Source organism: Zea mays, chromosome 5 (assembly GCF_902167145.1).
Source record: "Zea mays cultivar B73 chromosome 5, Zm-B73-REFERENCE-NAM-5.0, whole genome shotgun sequence".
Taxonomy (NCBI): Eukaryota; Viridiplantae; Streptophyta; class Magnoliopsida; order Poales; family Poaceae; genus Zea; species Zea mays.
Genome location: NC_050100.1, coordinates 222,548,662 through 222,566,249, shown reverse-complemented (window position 1 = coordinate 222,566,249; position 17,588 = coordinate 222,548,662). Strand labels below are relative to the sequence as shown.

The following is a 17,588-nucleotide window of genomic DNA, read 5'->3' as shown; positions in this document are numbered from 1 at the left end:
TTGGCTTCAAGAGGGAAGCCAAGAACTTAACAGGCCATAAGGATCCCATTCCCACTAAGGAGAAAGGGAAGGCCCCTATGGCTACTAGTGCTAAAAAGAACCATGCCTTTTTGTATCATGATAGGAGGCAAACTAGAAATGCTTATAGGAGCTATAATGCGTACGATGATTGTTCTCATGCTATGTTTGCTTCTAGTTCTTCATATGTGCATGATAGAAATGTTGGTAGAAGGGATGTTGTTCATAATATGCCTAGGATAAATGTTGTTAATATTCCTAGGAGAGTTATTGAGCCTTCTACAATATATCATGCTTTGAATGCTTCCTTTGCAATTTGTAGAAAGGATAGGAAGGTAATTGCTAGGAAATTAGGGGCAAGATGCAAGGGAGACAAAACTTGCATTTGGGTCCCTAAGAATATTTGTGCTAACCTTGTAGGACCCAACATGAGTTGGGTACCTAAGACCCAAGCCTAAATTTGCCTTGCAGGTTTATGCATCCGGGGGTTCAAGCTGGATTATTGATAGCGGATGCACAAACCATATGACGGGGGAGAAGAAGATGTTCACCTCCTACGTCAAGAATAAGGATTCCCAAGATTCAATCATATTCGGTGATGGGAATCAAGGCAAGGTAAAAGGGTTAGGTAAAATTGCAATTTCCAATGAGCACTCTATCTCTAATGTGTTTTTAGTAGAGTCTCTTGGATATAATTTGCTATCTGTTAGTCAATTATGCAACATGGGGTATAACTGTCTATTTACAAATGTAGATGTGTCTGTCTTTAGAAGAAGTGATGGTTCACTAGCTTTTAAGGGTGTATTAGACGGCAAACTTTATTTAGTTGATTTTGCAAAAGAAGAGGCCGGTCTAGATGCATGCTTAATAGCTAAGACTGGCATGGGCTGGCTGTGGCATCGCCGCTTAGCACATGTGGGGATGAAGAACCTTCACAAGCTTCTAAAGGGAGAACACGTGATAGGTTTGACTAACGTTCAATTCGAAAAAGATAGACCTTGTGCAGCTTGTCAAGCAGGTAAACAAGTGGGAGGAGCACATCACAGCAAGAATGTGATGACCACTTCAAGACCCCTGGAGCTGCTGCATATGGACCTCTTCGGACCCGTCGCCTATCTGAGCATAGGAGGGAGTAAGTATGGTCTAGTTATTGTTGATGACTTTTCCCGCTTCACTTGGGTGTTCTTTTTGCAGGATAAGTCTGAAACCCAAGGGACCCTCAAGCGCTTCCTCAGAAGAGCTCAAAATGAGTTTGAGCTCAAGGTGAAGAAGATAAGGAGCGACAACGGGTCCGAGTTCAAGAACCTTCAAGTGGAGGAGTTCCTTGAAGAGGACGGGATCAAGCACGAGTTCTCCGCTCCCTACACACCACAGCAAAATGGTGTGGTAGAGAGGAAGAACAGGACGCTCATCGACATGGCGAGGACGATGCTAGGAGAGTTCAAGACCCCCGAGTACTTTTGGACGGAAGCCGTGAACACGGCTTGCCACGCCATCAACAGGGTCTACCTTCATCGCCTCCTCAAGAAGACGTCGTATGAGCTACTAACCGGTAACAAACCCAATGTATCTTACTTTCGTGTATTTGGGAGCAAGTGCTACATTCTAGTGAAGAAAGGTAGAAATTCTAAGTTTGCTCCCAAAGCAGTAGAAGGGTTTTTGTTAGGTTATGACTCAAATACAAAGGCGTATAGAGTCTTCAACAAATCATCGGGTTTGGTTGAAGTCTCTAGCGACGTTGTATTTGATGAGACTAATGGCTCTCCAAGAGAGCAAGTTTTTGATTGTGATGATGTAGATGAAGAAGATGTTCCGACGGCCGCTATACGAACTATGGCGATTGGAGAAGTTCGGCCACAGGAACATGATGAACAAGAACAACCTTCTTCCTCAATTATGGTGCATCCCCCAACTCAAGACGATGAACAGGTTCATCAACAGGAGGTGTGTGATCAAGGGGGAGCACAAGATGATCACGTGGTGGAGGAAGAAGCGCAACCTGCACCTCCAACCCAAGTTCGAGCGATGATTCAAAGGGATCATCCCGTCGACCAGATTCTGGGTGACATCAGCAAGGGAGTAACTACTCGATCTCGATTAGTTAATTTTTGTGAGCATTACTCCTTTGTCTCTTCTATTGAGCCTTTCAGGGTAGAAGAGGCCTTGCTAGATCCGGACTGGGTGTTGGCCATGCAAGAGGAGCTCAACAACTTCAAAAGGAATGAAGTTTGGACACTGGTGCCTCGTCCCAAGCAGAATGTTGTGGGAACCAAGTGGGTGTTCCGCAACAAACAGGACGAGCACGGGGTGGTGACGAGAAACAAGGCTCGACTTGTGGCAAAAGGTTATGCCCAAGTCGCAGGTTTGGATTTCGAGGAGACTTTTGCTCCTGTGGCTAGGCTAGAATCAATTCGTATCTTGCTAGCATATGCCGCTCACCATTCTTTCAGGTTGTACCAAATGGATGTGAAGAGCGCTTTCCTCAACGGGCCTATAAAGGAGGAGGTGTACGTGGAGCAACCCCCTGGCTTCGAGGATGAACGGTACCCCGACCACGTGTGTAAGCTCTCTAAGGCGCTCTATGGACTTAAGCAAGCCCCAAGAGCATGGTATGAATGCCTTAGAGATTTCTTAATTGCTAATGCGCTCAAGGTTGGGAAAGCCGATCCAACTCTTTTCACTAAGACATGTGATGGTGATTTGTTTGTGTGCCAAATTTATGTCGATGACATAATATTTGGTTCTACTAATCAAAAGTCTTGTGAAGAGTTTAGCAGGGTGATGACGCAGAAATTCGAGATGTCGATGATGGGCGAGTTGAACTACTTCCTTGGGTTCCAAGTGAAGCAACTCAAGGACGGCACTTTCATCTCCCAAACGAAGTATACGCAAGATCTGCTAAAGCGGTTTGGGATGAAGGACGCCAAGCCCGCAAAGACTCCGATGGGAACCGACGGACACACCGACCTCAACAAAGGAGGTAAGTCCGTTGATCAAAAAGCATACCGGTCAATGATAGGGTCTTTACTTTATTTATGTGCTAGTAGACCGGATATTATGCTTAGCGTTTGCATGTGTGCTAGATTTCAATCCGATCCTAAGGAGTGTCACTTAGTGGCGGTGAAGCGGATTCTTAGATATTTGGTTGCTACGCCTTGCTTCGGGCTCTGGTATCCAAAGGGGTCTACCTTTGACTTGGTTGGATACTCAGACTCCGACTATGCTGGATGTAAGGTCGATAGGAAGAGTACATCGGGGACGTGCCAATTCTTAGGAAGGTCCCTGGTGTCATGGAATTCTAAGAAACAAACCTCCGTTGCCCTATCCACCGCTGAGGCCGAGTATGTTGCCGCAGGACAGTGTTGCGCGCAACTACTTTGGATGAGGCAAACCCTCAGGGACTTTGGCTACAATCTGAGCAAAGTCCCACTCCTATGTGATAATGAGAGTGCTATCCGCATGGCGGAAAATCCTGTCGAGCACAGCCGCACAAAGCACATAGACATCCGGCATCACTTTTTGAGAGACCACCAGCAAAAGGGGGATATCGAAGTGTTTCATGTTAGCACCGAGAACCAGCTAGCCGATATCTTTACCAAGCCTCTAGATGAGAAGACCTTTTGCAGGCTGCGTAGTGAGCTAAATGTCTTAGATTCGCGGAACTTGGATTGAATTGTAGCATACATGTGTTTATGCCTTTGATCATGTTCATTCTGCATTTTGTTGCTTATTATGGTGATCAAGTTGTACAAATACTCCCTGGACCTCACAAGTCCGTTGCACAGTGATGCACATGTTTAGGGGGAGATGTGGTACAACTTGACCCTTTGAGACTAACCATATGCTTGAGTTTGCTTGATTTAGTCTCGAAGGAGGATTGAAAGGGAAAAGGCGGACTTGGACCATGAAAGACTTCCACTGCACTCCGATGAGAGGGTAACTTACTCCAAGTCCATCTAATGAACTCTTATTGCCATTTGCTCTTAATTGGAGATTTTTGGTGAGGCAATGGGGTTCCTGGGCCAAGATTGATCCCGTTTTGGTGCTTGATGCCAAAGGGGGAGAAAATAAAGGCCAAAGCAATAAATGGATCAACTACCACTTGAGAAATCTTGAAAATAGTGAAATAGAGCTTTTTGTTTTCTCAAAACTCTCTTATTGTCTCTTTTGTCAAAAGTTGGTTTCTTGTGGGGAGAAGTGTTGATTATGGGAAATAGGGGGAGTTTTTGAAATCTTTGATCAATCTCTTTTGGAATGACTCTCTTCATGCTTCAACATGTGTGTTTGACTTAGAGATAGAGATTTGAGTTTGATTTGCAAAAACATATCAAGTGGTGGCAAAAGATGATCCATATATGCCAAAATTGGATAAAACTCAAAGTTAGTTTTTATTTGAAGTGATTTTGCACTTGTTCTAGTTGCTTTATGTTGTGTTGGCATAAATCACCAAAAAGGGGGAGATTGAAAGGGAAATGTGCCTTTGGGCCATCTCTAAGTATTTTGGTGATTGAGTGCAAACACAAGTGCTTAAATGTGAAAATATGCTCATGGGTGAACAAAGTGCAAATCACAAGTAAAGGTATGTTTCTAAGCCTTAGTACATTGGTTTTGTGTACTAATATCTTGTCTAAGTGTTAGAAACAGGAAAAAGAAAAAGAAGTGGAGAGTGGCTGTGTACAGGCACCGGACTGTCCGGTGTGCACCGGACAGTGTCCGGTGCGCCAGACCAGCGCGGGGCAAACCAGCCGCTCTCGGGTTTTCTCCGGCGACTTCGGCTATAATTCACCGGACTGTCCGGTGAGCCAACGGTCGGCAAAGCCAACGGTCGGCCGCGCGATCTGCGCAGGACACGTGGCCTGGCCAACGGTCGGGAGGGGGCACCGGACTGTCCGGTGTGCACCGGACTGTCCGGTGCGCCAGATCTGCAACGGTCGGCAACGGTCGACTGCGCTGTTTTTGGAAATAAATCGGGCACCGGACAGTGTCCGGTGTGCACCGGACTGTCCGGTGCGCCCGACGACAGAAGGCAAGGATGGCCTTCCAGATCTGCTCTCAACGGCTCCTAGCTGCCTTGGGGCTATAAAAGGGACCCCTAGGCGCATGGAGGAGAAAACCAAGCATTCCTTGAGCACTCTTGATCACTCACACATCAATCTTGCGCACTTGTTCGACATTCTAGTGATTTGAGCTCCGTTCTAGTGTGCTAGTCTTTCGAGCTCAAGTCTGGGTCTTGTGTGTGCGTATTCGCTGTGATCTTTGTGTCGTGTGTGAGTTGCTAATCCCTCCCTTGCTCAGTGATTCTTTGTGAACATCTTTTGTAAGGGCGAGAGGCTCCAAAGTTGTGGAGATTCCTCGCAAACGGGATATTGAGAAGAAAAGCATAACACTGTGGTATTCAAGTTGATCATTGGATCACTTGAGAGGAGTTGAGTGCAACTCTCGTCCGTTGGGACGCCACAACGTGGAGTAGGCAAGTTTTGTACTTGGCCGAACCACGGGATAAATCACCGTGTCCTCTCTGTGTTGATCTTCTTGTGATTATCATAGTGTGCAAGATCTTCGCTCTAGCCACTTGGCATTAACTGTGCTAACGATTAACCAAGTTTTTGTGGCTATAAGTTTAAGATTTACAGGATCACCTATTCACCCCCCCCTCTAGGTGCTCTCAAGCGCCCCGCCCAAAACCCTAACCCTAGCCCCAATCCGCCACCGTCTCCGCCCCCAGGTACTGTACGGTCGTCTCTTCTTGCTTCATTGTTTTTCCTCGCCCTTCAATCTACTTAATGGTTCTAATTTCTTCCTTCGCAAAAGCCACCTCCGAAGAACAAGTCGAGAAGGTCAAGCTAGATGGCGTCTCCCCCTCCCTTTGACCTCTGCCTCCACTGCTGAGTTCGCCACCTCCGCTGGTGAGTTCGATTTGGTGGAGCCTACAACCAAATAAAATAGTGTAATCTACTCCTTTCTCATCGAGTTCAATCTCCAAAACAGCCAAGAGAAAGAGGAAATTGTACTGCACTAAAGAGGTCAGAGCAGCGAAGGCTGAATATTTTACTCCCTCGCACAGAGCCATGTTTGGATGTCGAATTCTGCTACTGACAGTGAGCGGTTGACTGCTGCAGTGTTGATAGTTCAGTTTCCTTCCGCGAGGTTAGATTCCTACCAACACTAGAGCTACTCTTAGTCCACTCATTAGACTGCTCTCGACTATCCAAATTCCAGACTCCGCGCTCTAAGACTCACCTCGGAATGAGTCTCACTGACTGAAACATGATTTTTTAGTATTGACTAATTCTTAGAGTAAAATTTTAGTATTTCCCGATTGTATTAAGGCTTATTAAGGTTTTAGTTTTAGTGTTACTACTTACGCTACTTTGCTGTGTGCCCATAGTAGTTGGTGCCGTTATTTTAACTCAGGGTTGTAACTGTTTATTGGGCCTTGTTCACTTAATTAGTGTAGGGGCAGGGGAGGCTTTTGTTTACTTTCTGGTGGGTAGCTTCTTGTTATTGTAATGATCTATATAAGTGTGAACATGCACACCCACATTGTTCTGTATTTTTTCCTTCTGTATTTACTTATGAGTCTGAAATCAGTTCTGCGGCGTACACACTGTAGTTCCTTTTGTATTAAGTGTAGTGATGAGGTAATGCATTGCACTTGTACTACAGAGCTAAATCTATGTACTTGTGCCTGTTGTGGCTAAAAAGCATATGTTTAAGAGAAACCTACTTTCTGTGAATGAGGTACTAGCAATCTGTCTATATTGTGGCTCTAAATGGCTAAGTTTGTGTACTACCGAGGCTATTTATAGTTTCTCGGGAACTATTCTTCAGTTTCTTGAGAACTTTTGTTCAGTCTCAACTGAACTATTTTTAAGTTTCTCAGGAATTAGAAACTATTTTCTCATGAACTATTGTATAGTTTCTCAGAACTTATTCTTCAGTTTTTAGGAACTATTGTTCAATCTCATGAACTATTTTTCTGTTTATCAGGAACTATTGTTGAGTTTGTCTTGAACTATTGTATAGTTTCTTAGAAATAAATATTGTTCAGTTTCTTAGAAATAAATATTGTCCAGTCACCACTTCATTCCTTCCATTGATGTCGGTACCAGTCCTTGAGTAACTTCGACTCTTGCATCAGGAACCACTTCACCAATACGCTCTCGCATTAGGAACCACTTCGTAACTAAATTCTCACCGCAGCTAGATTCTCAAAAGGATCATGAGAAAAAAAGCTGAAAAAAGGCGACTGTGCAGCTACTCCGTGAATGGTTAATTAAGGCACTCTTAGTCCTGGAGTAAGTATCACATGTTTACTGGACGCACATTCGGCACATTCAGAGAGAATCAATTTAGCGCTACAATGATCTGTTTGTTTCAACCTTTTTCAGCTTGTGGGCAACAGAAACTGCTACAGACAGCCAAACGCTCAGCTTTTCAGCTCGCTTCTATAAGTACCAGTTTAGTCAAAATCTTCCAAAATCAACGTAAATATGGTATCAGTCGACTCATTGCGACAATAGAAAACCGTCATTTTATACATTCTAAACCCTACCACACGTAATCTGTATTCACGTCGCCTGTCGCCAGGGCTCTAAGTCCATTGGAGTCTCGTAATTTGTGTTTCGTGGCATCGCACGGGCACCTACCTAGTAATAATAATAATAATAATAATAATAATAATAATAATAATAAAATAAATTTATAAGTGAGTGTTTTAGGGATTCCTTGATTTCCTTTTCCCTTTTTCTTCCATACTCAACTAAGATACTCAACTAAGGGCATTAATTTATGTAAATAACAAATAAATAAATAAATAAATAAACTAAAGAGACTAAATGAAAGTGGAAAGTTCTTCGTATAAATTAGATCATTTTTTATTACTAATATGGTTGGGGGAAATTCTTAAGGATGGTAGGTAAAATCACCTTTCAATGAATGTTACATATTAGAATTTATTTTCCTAAAAGTAATCTTTATGGCTTGTATGTTGAGAACATATGCTAAAAAGGGATAATAAATAAATAACTAAAATTTTACTTTTGAACTCATATTGGAGTTTTTGACTGTGCATTTATTTTGAATCTTAAAACTGAGAACTGATTTGAATTTGGAATTGAAATAGAAAACAAAATAAAAATAAAAATAAAAAATTGCTTACCTGATTTGAATTTGGTGGCTATTGTGAGTGTGGTGACCATTCAGAGAGCTTGTGGGTGAGCCAACGCAACCATTTACATGGTTGTGAGCGATTCACTGTGCTAGAGGAGCGAACCAAAGTGTAGAGAATACTTGGTATTTTCATGGACCAAGAGGACGACACCCTTATACGGGTGCTCCAACAAGGACCAGTGGGATGTGCCGACTCTGACACATCGACAAAATATCAAGGCATTTCAAATCCTTTCTTTACATAAAGTATTTATATTTGAGCAATTTCTTTTGAGTACTTACATTACTAGAGAGATGGTGATATTGATGAAGATGTTAGCCGTAGAATCAAAGCGGGGTGGATAAAATGGCATCAAGCATCGGGAGTCCTATGCGACAAGAAAGTGCCACAGAAGTTGAAGGGAAAGTTCTATAGGACATCGTTTAGTGAAAGGGAAATTGGGTTAACCATTTCCTATAATTAATTTTGGTGGTTGATAGTCAACACAAACACATGGTCTAACTAGTTTGTCTAGAACTCATGTGTTACAGGTGCATAAGGTTCAACACAAACCAATAAAGATTCAAGTTAGGGACTCAATTTGAAATGGAGCAAAGGACTTGAGTGTGTTGTAGAATGGCGCACCGGACTGTCCGGTGCACCTGGACCCTACAGGTGTCAACCAGTCACTCTCGGGAAAACGAAGGTGCACTCCGCTATAATTCACCGGACTGTTCGGTGAGTCAGCGGACAACGGCTATCCAGCACCAACGGTCGACTCTGCAAAGTACTACATTGAGCTACAGTGCCGCGACAGAAGTCAGAGCTGCGAAGTCAGAGGGCACCAGACTGTCCGGTGTGGCATCAGACTGTCCTGTGTGGCATCAGACTGTCCGGTGCCGCAAGAAGACAAAGCTCCAACGGTCGACTTCACTCTGAACCCTAACGATTAGGTGACGTGGCGGGGCAAGAGACACCAAGTGTGTGGTGGTCCTTGCGGGGTCTTAGTGATCCGTGAGATTAAGGAAGAAGGCTCACTCGGTCTAAGTGACCGTTTGAGAGAGGGAAAGAGTTGAAATAGACCCGGTCTTTGTTACCTCCTCAACAGGGACTAGGTTCTTTGGAACCGAACCTCGATAAAACAAATCACTGTGTTCACTCGCCTTATTTCTTGGTTGATTTGTTTCCCCTCTCTTTCGGACTTGAATTTAAATCTAACACTAACCCCGGCTTGTAGTGTGTGTTTAAAGTTTAAATTTCAGGTTTCGCCTATTCACCCCCCTCTAGGCGACTTTCAATTAGGCCTGCTATGTTATATGGGGCTGAGCGTTGGCCTACTAAGAGACGACATATTCAACAACTAAGTGTCACGGAGATCGTATGTTGCGTTGGATATGTGGGCACACAAGATTGGACCGAGTGAGAAACGATGACATACGTGATCGGTTAGGAGTAGCGTCAATTGAAGAAAAGCTTAATCAACACCGGTTGAGATGATTTGGGCATATCCACCGGAGACCCCCACAGGCACCGGTGCATAGAGGCATCATAAGACGGGACAATAATGTGAAGAGAGGTAGAGGTCGACCAAACTTGACATGGGAGGAGGCAATCAAAAGGGACTTGAAGGAATGGAATATCCCAATGGAGTTGTGTTTGGATATAAGTGCTTGGCAAGAAGCTATCCACGTGCCCGAACCGTGATTAGGCCTTTTTCCTTTTAGTGCTCTCAAATACTTTTCCCTCCCCTTTCTCTCTCTTTACCCTTTTGGTGACATCTTATTGGGTTTCAACTCTAGCCTACCCCAACTTGCTTGGGACTAAAAGGCTATGTTGATGTTGACTTACATTACTAGAATTTTAGTGCTAGAATAGGATTAGAACTAGGGTGTAAAACTTTTTTTGTCACACTACTAGGCATAAGGATGAATTCAGATGTGATTATAGTTTTAAATTTATAAATTTATAAAAAATATAGAAGCCCAATTCAGCCCTCTCTCTTGGTCATCTTGATCCTTTTAACTATGAGGTGGTAGGTGGCCATGTAAGAGAGGACTAAAGTGACCAGAGTGAAGTGTTTTACTTTGTTTAACCATTTCCTTTTCCATTTTGATAGTCCTTGTCCACTGCACTCAATGAGTTGTTGTACATGGACCTTCCGAAGCGAAGTGTGGAGTTTTGCAACCTTAGGTATGAGCACAGGAATGTGCCTCTGTTACGAGTGAAACATGAGAGGACGTGGTCAAGGTCTACATTTTTGACATCTGATTGAGTGCACAGAGATCTTTTGCAAGTTTATGTAGAGTCCTAAAAATGTGTTGAATGCTTCAGGATAGTTTTGATGGCTTAAATGTCCCCTTTTATTGGTTTGATGAAGATGGCCACATCGTCAACATACATGGAGGTTCTCTAGTTTGCTGCCATTAGGGCAAGGGAGTGAAAAAACTACATTAGGTTGTTAGGTCAAGTAGGCGTTGGAGTGAATCCATCATCCATAGCCAAAATAAGTGGCGGATCTTAGGGGGGGCTAGGGGCTCCAACCCCCCCTGCGCCTGTGAAAACAGTGGAGGAGGAAGGGAGAGGGAGGAATGAAGAAGATGAGGAAGAGAGAAAAAAGGAAGATGGAAGAAGAGAGAAAAAAAGGAGATAATTAATCTCCAGTCCCTCCTTGAGACATATCCTGGATGCGTCACTAGCCAAAAATAAAGAGCATGGGTGGCCTGTCGGATGCCTCTAGCGTGGCTACAACAAGGGTTTTGTCGTCCATTAAGTAATGTGATTGAGGTAGCTGTGCGGAAAATGATGGAAAATCAGTCATGCCAACGGCAAACAAAGCCCAAATCATGTAGAATCTCCAACAAATACCCTCAATTAACCGTGTCGAAGGCTTTGTGAATGTCTAGTTTCATGAACAAGTTTGACATCTTTAGCTTGTGCAACCTTCACACTGCTCCCTAGAAATAAAAGAAAAAAATATCATGGATGCTACTCTTCTTTACGAATGCGCTATGGCAATCGTAAACCAGGGAGGCAAGTCTATTAAAAATAGTTTGGATAAATTTGTTTCTTGCAATGATGTGGATGAGGCTGATGGGCCTAAAGTCTATAACCCTTTCTACATCCGCTTTTTTTGGGGAGCGGGACGTTGCATGCCAAGTTGAGCCTCTCAAATCCATGGGCATTCATTGTGACAAATTATTTGTGGCGGCCATGACATCTTTTATGATTTCCCAGTAAGGGCTAGTTTGGAAACCTCAATTTCTCAAGGGATTTTTATTTTTTCAAGGAAAATTAGTTCATTTTTTCACGAGAAAAAAGAAATCCCTTGAAAAAATAGGGTTCCCAAACTAGCCCTAAGCTTTAAAAAAGGGACCAGTGAATCTATCTGAACCTGGAGCTTTGTCATTCGGCATTGGAATTTATGGTGTTTTTTTACCTCTTTCTCGGAGAAAGGGGCTTCTAGCTCCGAGAATTCATGCGGAGTGTGTTCCAGGGATTTCGCCCAAAAGTGACAATGAGTTGACTAGCTTATAGATTAGAAAAACAGTAGCAATAGAAAGTTGTGAGAAAAAAAAACTAGAGCAATCCAACTAACTTATCATGCAACCAAACCTAGGAGTTGGTACGACTACTCTTTTATTATGTCAAAAAGAGAGAGAGACAGAGAGAGCTATACTCTACAACAATAGTATCCCTTAATTATTTCGCTGATCCTTTTAGACAAGGAAAGAATCATCCTATGCGCTTTGTAGTTGGTGGTGAGAAGTGGATTGCTGCATGAAGCAAAACGGCTATGTCTCGAGCCCTTCTTTCAGACCAGGCCCTAGGTTTGGTCCCTGATTACTGGTGGATTACTCTATCTAACCCCAAAGAAGTTCTGGCCATATTATTACTGTACATAATTCGTCCAGAACTTTTTTTTTAGATTAGACTAATCCATAAGAAGCAGTCAGGGACCAAACCCAGGGCCTGATCTTGTTCTCCGTGCTGGCAACTACCGAATCATCTGCAGCGTGCCATTATTATTGAAGTAGATATGCCGGGACCGTCAACACCGGTGTCATGTTTGCTAGAGATAAGAGAATGGGACAAGGGCGGGCTAGATGCTTTCTTTCCGAGTGGAAAGGATGGTCGAACCTCAGGGAGGAAGGGAAGGGAAGAGCAACCTCGCTTCCCTGATTGTAACTTCGATTGAAGCCTACGGACCCATCTGGAACAAAGAATTTTTTTAAAGATTCATTCCTACAGAAATTTCGAAACACAGGATTTAATCTCATCAATTTTCTTTAAAAATTCCTATGGATTGCTTTCCTCCGTACAAGTTAGAGAAAAATAACAAAAGGATTGCAATTCACAGCCACCTCTAATTCGAGTACGGAAGAAGCCACCTGCAGCTGCAGAGATCCTGAAGCTCAACTGCGATGCTTCACAATCGGCGTGATTGGTTCCTACACCCATAAGAGCCGGGCTCGCGCCGACCTGCACCCCAGTCAATGCTTCCACTAAGCCTGCGCACAGCTAGCCAAGCTATCAATCATGCGATATATGCGTTCATTACAACATAACACTGTTCATTACAACATAACACTCTGAACATATGCAAGCCATCAGTTTTCACCGTTTCACCATCCTAATGTGGTCTTTTATTGACCCGAGTGTACTGGACTAAGGTGCATCAACGTGCGGCAGAACCGCAGAACTACATTCACTGCCTCAACTGAAGCTAGGGCAGATAGGTCCCTTGGACAAACCAAGGCGAACCTCCATTCCGTGGTGCATGTCAGGTTGACGGAAACCTTCAGAATCTTGAGGCACTGCAAGCCGGCAGAAAAAAAGAAAATCAGAACAAGTCAAAAACGATTGTGCCAATAAGGAAAAAAAAAGTCCAATGCTATCACAAAGCATATACATAGATAAAATGTTAGGCGGTAACTCAGTTAAGCACCAATGACCACTGACAACTGACACATTTTATCACTCATCAGAGATGCTGATCCTAATAAAGTTATTGTAGCTATGAGAGACAACTCAGATCAGACTGTCACAAAAACATATAACTTTTCTAGTACAAATAATAAATCAAATAAAACAATAGCCAACAATCATGTAAACCGAATACTCTTGAAAACTGATGACCTCCCCAACTTAAATTACTCATAACCTCTCCAAGACTCAAAAGTTCATCCAACAACTAAATAATTGGTTTGGCAAACTTACTACTTCTGATTTAGGGGAGCCCCTATTTTTTTCAATTAGGAAAAAGTTCAAACCACTAATATTTTGGGCCGGAGGGAGTATTTGTAAAACATAACTTATGGTGTTAGTTGCCCCCTCATAAAATTTAAACTAAAAATCAAGTTGAATGTGGAGAAACAAAAAAAGACAAAACTTCTAGAGGATAAATTGAGGGGAGTATAATGATCCAAACAACAGTTTAGAGGCTGATCTAAAATAGGACATACTTGAGGGTACTATTTTTGGAATTTTTCCATTAAATTAAGCTAGATAATTTTTTTTACTTCAAAGGGTTTCCCCGAGTACAATAGAATTACTGCTAACTACAGAAGGTTAAGACGATTAAAAACAGCAGCACTTTTTGCCTAAGAATATTAAGATGGTCATAAATCAATGCAAAAATGCTTATGCATGCGATAAGGGAAGGAAAATGACTTAGCAAAAACAAATGACAGAATGTCTTACTGTTAAGATAATCTTCAAAACCAAAATCATCTAGGGAACCTGTCAGTGCCTCATATCCAAGCAGAGATGATGGCAAAGCACCAGGGGGCCTTTGGAACCTAGCATCATAAAATATCCATCAGCAACACATCAAGATAGCTAAACTGCTGATCACCAAAAAAAACAATCTAAACTAATGTACTATGTTGTTGTTGAAGGGTGAAGATGAACAAAATAGAAGGCAGACTCCTATTTCCTTAGTTGCTCCCTCTTTTGTTATTCACAATTGATGTGACAACTATTTCCTTAGTTGCATCTCTCCTATAAACAAAATAGAAGGCAAACTCATATTTCCTTAGTTGCCGCCCTCCTATTTCCTTAGTACTAATGTACTAAGTTGTCGAAGGAGGACCAGATGGAAATGAAGTAATGAACGATTGCAACATAGGATTGCACATTGCATATGCTGTTGTAGAGATGTGTGTGTTTTATCTGCAAGGAAGTGGCACTTATGATACTAAGACCTGGTAGAAAATCTCACATAAAAATAACTTCGATAACAATAGAATCGCACAGATTTTTGACAGATTCAACTGACTGTATGTGCAATCAAGCATGCAGGAAACCGTAAGCTGTGAAGTACAAGTACTCCCTCTGTCCCAAATTATGAGTTATTCCAGTTTTTTCAGAAAGACAAATCATCTAAAGTTTGACCAAATTTATATAAAAACATTTATGATACAAATAAGTATCATTAGATTCTTCGTTAATTAATAATTATATATTCATAGTGTATCTATTTGATGTCAAAAAAAATTGTAACTCTCTCTAGAGTTTTGGTCAAACTTGAGATGCTTTGACTCTCCAAAAAAATTGAAATGCCAAAATATTGCAAAATAAACTGTTACCATGATGAAGTTTCAAGTTCCAGAACTGGCACGCATGGTAGCAAAGATACTACAGTAGTCAAATATCAAAAGTGTGCCAAATAAGACACTTAAATACACAGGGAATAAAATCTAGGTACAGTCAATGTTGTGGTAGCAACAAATACACAGCTACATTAAGGCCATTTCAGATTGCAGGTATGAAAATGGCTAACAACTTTACCGCCAAATGCTGAAACTGTGTAAAGAATCTTATCAGTAAAAATGGCGATTCTGCAGATACACAACTGATTCATCATCCTTACAGCACGACAAAAACGATATAAACATTTGACAAAATTTCATGATTCAGAGGCTTATCCATATGTATAGCATAGGTATACTAACATCAACCACTAGCTACTCCTGGCTCGAAATTCGAACGAATTGATGGAAGTAAATTTTATTTTTCCTGTAAGAACCGCAAAAGGGGGAAGTTTAGTACCTTGAGAGGATTTGGGCATCGAGATCCTTGCGGATGTTCAAGGCGGATCCGTAGATGGCCTCTGTCCCAAACTTCTTCTTGTCCGCCCAGAACTTGGCCTCCTGTGCGGGGCGCGCACGAGTGCCCCCAAATCATTACGTGGGTCTCAGGCTCAGCGTTAGGGTTTCTAGGGCACGGACAAGGAAAAAGGAGTAGAGCGACGAATCCTTACCGATTGGATGCTGGACTGGAGCGGGTGCGGCGGCGCGAGGTCGGCCTTGACGCCGGCATTGAGGCCGAAGCGGAGGGTGTCGTGGGTCTCGCTGATCTCCCTCTTCATGCTGCCGCTCGCCATCGTCGATGCTCTGCGCCTCTCCTCTCTCCGCGCTCAACAACAAGTACCTGGCTTCGCTTCTTTCTTTACCAGGAAGTAAGGAAACGCAGGGTCTGGCTCTTTGGGCTTACTGAATAGGTCTATTAAGTCGTTTTGTCGGGCCGGCCCAACTGCGATCTGCCAATCCAGATCGGAATATCGAAATTGCATCCAGAACATCTCGGACCGGTAAGCATGTATTATGCCAGCGAAAAGCTAAATTTTTTTAAATATTAAAAAAATATTCAACTATTAGGATATTCTGATACGATGCACTGCAATCATATACAATCATAATTCCATATCAGATGTTAATCTGATAAGACTTTATTCTTAGCTAAAAGGTTGGAAAAGTTATCAGTTAAAAAGAAGTTTGACTTTTTTTATAATTTGCACGGTGGTTCGTCCTCCGAATGTGATACTATGTGGGAATGCTATGTTGCGTGTGACTTGCTGTCGTGTTAGGTTTAGATGTTTTTTATATCCATCTATCTCTACTATCTCTCCTACTACTTATGTACGTAACGTAGGCGTCCACACCCCTCAATGGTTCTGCCGCTGACGCACCCCGCCCCGCATCCGGCGACCTTCCTTCAATGGCGCACCAATCAACGCCCGCGCGCGATCCACTCCCCCTACCCTATGTCTCCCAGGAAGGTCGATCTGCCGGATCCACTCTACCTGATCTGCCTCACCTCCATGGAAGTAGTTGATCTGCCGCTCCCAATCTTGGACGTCTTCCATGGTCAGTGGCAGCTGATCTGCCGCCATAAACGTCGATCCTGCGATCCGAAGCCCCAGCAGCGCGGCCGACGCACCCTCGATCCGAGATCCTCGCCATCAACGCTCCTCGATCTCTGCTCCCCGCCATCAACGCGGCCGCCCTGCTCACCTTCCATCGACGGGATCGGCGTTGATGGCGGATCGGCGAGGACGGTGGGTGGGGCGGCCTCGGATCCCCGGCTCCGTGCCCCCGCCCGCGACCTCCCGTGATGCCCCCGCTCTGTGCCTGCCGCCCAACCATGGAGATAGGGCAGTACGCCACGACCAGCTGCTGCAAGTAGCATCAGAAGATTTCTGCTCGTGGACGCATGTCTGATTTCGTTCCCCATACTCTGTTTCCTTCGATCCCCAATCCCTTCCCAGGTAAGAAACACACGTCTCCACAGGCGGCCACCACTGATTCGGTCCAGCTGAAGGCAATGGTGGTGATGGAGATGGTGGTCACGGAGCCAGCAACTCATGGCCGGGGGGAGCACGTCAAGGCACCGCCGTAGCCCAAACCCGAGACGGATTACTTCGCCGAGAAAAGAAATCTGGTGAGTTGGTTCGTTCGTGTACCCGATCCCTCCTTGCTTGTGCTACAAATTTCATACATGCAGATCGGAATGGGTGATTGTGATGCGATTCTTTAGTGATTTGTGTGCCTTTCTTTCCTGGATGGATTAGCAGTTCAGTTTACTGTGAATTTTGCATGTACGTGGAGTAGAGGGAAGCCCGAACCCGGTTTACTTTCGAAATTTGCTAGGGGTTCAGTTGAATTAAACCTCCTGAGTCCTGACCCCATGTTTGTTCCGCTCCTTTCTCGCAAACTCTCTGAAAATCGGGTTGTGCTGTGCGATTCTGGTTCGTTCCATGCTGGGCCAAACAATGGCTGCAGTACTTTATTACCATTTTAAATCCAGGTAAATGCAGTACAAGAACAGTTCCTACTTCTTACTTCAGATGTCGTGGTTGAACAAATACATTTTTAAGAAATTGATCTTTTTTGTTATCCTAGCCTCCTAGGCAAGAGAAAACTGGTTACTATGATAGACAGTGTGCAGTGTGTTGTACGTGGTGTTGCTTTAGTAGATGTATTAGGAGAAAACAACCTGCGAGCAGAGCACCCAGGCTCAAGCGATCCCGGGTAGTTGGCCTCTCAATTATAGCCTATAGGCACGAATAAACTCATTCATACAGAAGACTCAAACAGGTTTTAGCCAATGGGGCATAGCGAGCGTATTATACAAGGAC

At 43.4% G+C, this 17,588-nt stretch overlaps 1 protein-coding gene across 1 annotated transcript; it reads right to left on the bottom strand.

The window, feature by feature from the left end:
* Positions 1 to 12,457: 12,457 nt before the first annotated feature.
* Positions 12,458 to 15,578, bottom strand: LOC100217091 (putative proteasome maturation factor UMP1 family protein). The gene is made up of 4 exons (NM_001143460.2): positions 15,432 to 15,578; positions 15,221 to 15,321; positions 13,871 to 13,968; positions 12,458 to 12,984 (listed from the first exon to the last, which is right to left on the bottom strand). Exons 1-4 carry the CDS (start codon positions 15,552 to 15,554, stop codon positions 12,884 to 12,886), a joined length of 423 nt encoding a protein of 140 aa, NP_001136932.1. The 5' UTR covers positions 15,555 to 15,578; the 3' UTR covers positions 12,458 to 12,883.
* Positions 15,579 to 17,588: the final 2,010 nt, after the last annotated feature.